Source organism: Aegilops tauschii, chromosome 1 (assembly GCF_002575655.3).
Source record: "Aegilops tauschii subsp. strangulata cultivar AL8/78 chromosome 1, Aet v6.0, whole genome shotgun sequence".
Taxonomy (NCBI): Eukaryota; Viridiplantae; Streptophyta; class Magnoliopsida; order Poales; family Poaceae; genus Aegilops; species Aegilops tauschii.
The window spans coordinates 69,704,819-69,706,878 of record NC_053035.3 but is presented as its reverse complement, the minus strand read 5'-3'; the positions used below and the strand labels follow the sequence as shown (position 1 = coordinate 69,706,878).

Below are 2,060 nucleotides of genomic sequence, written 5' to 3'. Positions count from 1 at the left end.
AATTTCAGGGACAGATAATTCTGAATGGAGGTAATATTTTGTAAGCATTCTATAAGTGAAATTTCTACTCGCCCTTGGTAAACACACCTTCGAATCTCAGGCCCAACTAGCGTTTCCAAAACGTGTTTGGAAGGAAAGGAGAAACTTTGTCCCCTCACTCCGGATGCCATCTTGGCGCCGAGTGGTAGGGGTTTCCAAACAGACAACTATTTTTTTTTTCTCTTATGATTTTCTTAAATATTGCTCGCTCGTGCAAATGAAAGAACCAGAAAATTCTTTTCAGCTTTAGAAAAGCAAGAAATAGTATCCATGTACATTTTGTTCTTCTGAATTATACACTCGTGTTTTTGACATACACTAAGAAGTAAGAACAACGAAAAAAAATCACTTCGCGAATTTAAATTACAAGATATTGAAGCACCAAAATTAACTGCCAGTCCATCGCAAAAATAAAATAAAATTAACTGCCAGTCTCCCATCAATCAAATGAATAAATTTGTGGTGATGGTCTAGTGGTGGTTGACGACGAAGCACTTCTCCCTGATCTCCCCTTCATCGCCCGTGAGTACCTCGACGTTGCCCATCTTGACCATGGCCGCAGCAAACTTGGCCTGCCACACCCTGTCCACGGCGGCGTGGAACGCAACGATGCCAGCGGTCCAGGGGCTGGTAAGCAGCGTCTGGTCAGAGATGAGCGGCACCTTGCGCGCCAGCACGTTCTTGAAGTACTGGTTGTCGAACTCCCCCGGTGTCACCGGGTCCAGCGGCACCGTGGTGCGATCGCTCATGTTGTCTGTGGACGGAGGGCACTGCTGCCTCAGCTCCGCCGCGTAGGACTTGTCGATGGACGGGTCAGTCTGGCCGACCTCGCCGGAGAAGTTGTGTATCCGCTGCGTGAAGGAGGAGCAGTGGGAGCGGCCGATGGTGTGCGCGCCTGAGAGCGTGACCATATCGTCGGCGGAGAGCCCCTTGCGTTTGAAGCTGGCCACGAGCTCGTCGACCCCGTCGGTGGGGAACGGCACGTTGTTGACGAGCACCTCGTCGGAGATGGACACGCGGCCGTCGCGGCGGCCCGCGGGGACGCCGTACTCGATGCCGCCAGCGAGGTAGGCTCCGTCACGCGCGGCGAAAGCGAGCACGTCGGCGCAGGAGACGGTGCGCGGGCAGGACGCCTCCAGTGCGGCCTTGGCCTCGTCGATGATCTCGAAGCCACGTAGGCTGGGGTTGTTTGCCGGCGAGTCCCTCTCCGCCGTGTTCCCCGGCGTCGAGTTGATCAGCACCGAGGCATCACAGCCCTACACGTGTCGTCAAATAAAGGAATCAACGGTTAGATCAGAGGTTGAATGGATTAACGGTGTACTGTATAGGAGTGTTAGGATTTCTTGCTTACCCTGACGAAGCAGTCGTGGAAGTGCATCCGGATGAGTCCGGCGGCCAGGCCGGGGTTCCGGCCGAAGGCGCGGCGGACGGCATCGCGCACGATGTCCTCGGCCTGCGGGCACGTGTGCTTGTAGAACCCGACCTCCAAAGACTTCGACGGCGGCGACGCGTCCACCACCGCCGACGAGGCGGCCAAGGCGAGCAGAACAACCGCTGCCGACGCGAACACCATCCATGGCGACGACCTCATGACCGAAGGTTCACTAATGGCCGGTTTTTGATGGCAGGTGCTCGCTAGCTAGGTTGAGTTCGATCGCCTGTAGCTCTGGAAAGCTAATTAAGCTTAAGAGATTGATCGGAATTGCGTGATGGAATTGGTTGATGTGGAGATGAGTTGATGGCCAAATGAGAATACTGGTTGGTGTTTATATATGCATGCACCTTGTAGCAGTTGGGAAAAAATGGCACCGCGTGTTGTGTGTACCGTGTCAACAAGACCAGATCGTCGCTGCATGGCTTTAATAACTTTGCTTCTTTTCACCTAACAGCAAATAAACTGGGCCTTTTCGTAAGCGTGTCATACGTACTCATGCAGCGGAAACCCTGCCCCTAGTCCACGCATGCATGCATCACGACAAGCTGCACGCATCTCGAGGCACGAATGGATGGTGTATGATGCG

The 2,060-nt window shown here is 53.8% G+C and overlaps 1 protein-coding gene across 1 annotated transcript; it reads right to left on the bottom strand.

Annotated features, from left to right (window-relative positions):
- Positions 1–257: 257 nt before the first annotated feature.
- Positions 258–1,789, bottom strand: LOC109764642 (peroxidase 5). Its single transcript, XM_020323443.3, has 2 exons — positions 1,391–1,789; positions 258–1,295 (listed from the first exon to the last, which is right to left on the bottom strand). The coding sequence occupies exons 1-2, from the start codon at positions 1,628–1,630 to the stop codon at positions 510–512; spliced, it is 1,026 nt and encodes a 341-aa protein (XP_020179032.1). The 5' UTR covers positions 1,631–1,789; the 3' UTR covers positions 258–509.
- Between the last annotated feature and the right edge of the window lie 271 nt (positions 1,790–2,060).

Coding starts and splice junctions, on each gene's coding strand:
- LOC109764642 (XM_020323443.3), bottom strand. CDS start 1,630: ATGAGGTCGTCGCCATGGATGGTGTTCGCGTCGGCAGCGGTTGTTCTG. Junction 1,296..1,390: donor TCCACGACTGCTTCGTCAGG/GTAAGCAAGAAA, acceptor CGACACGTGTAG/GGCTGTGATGCCTCGGTGCT.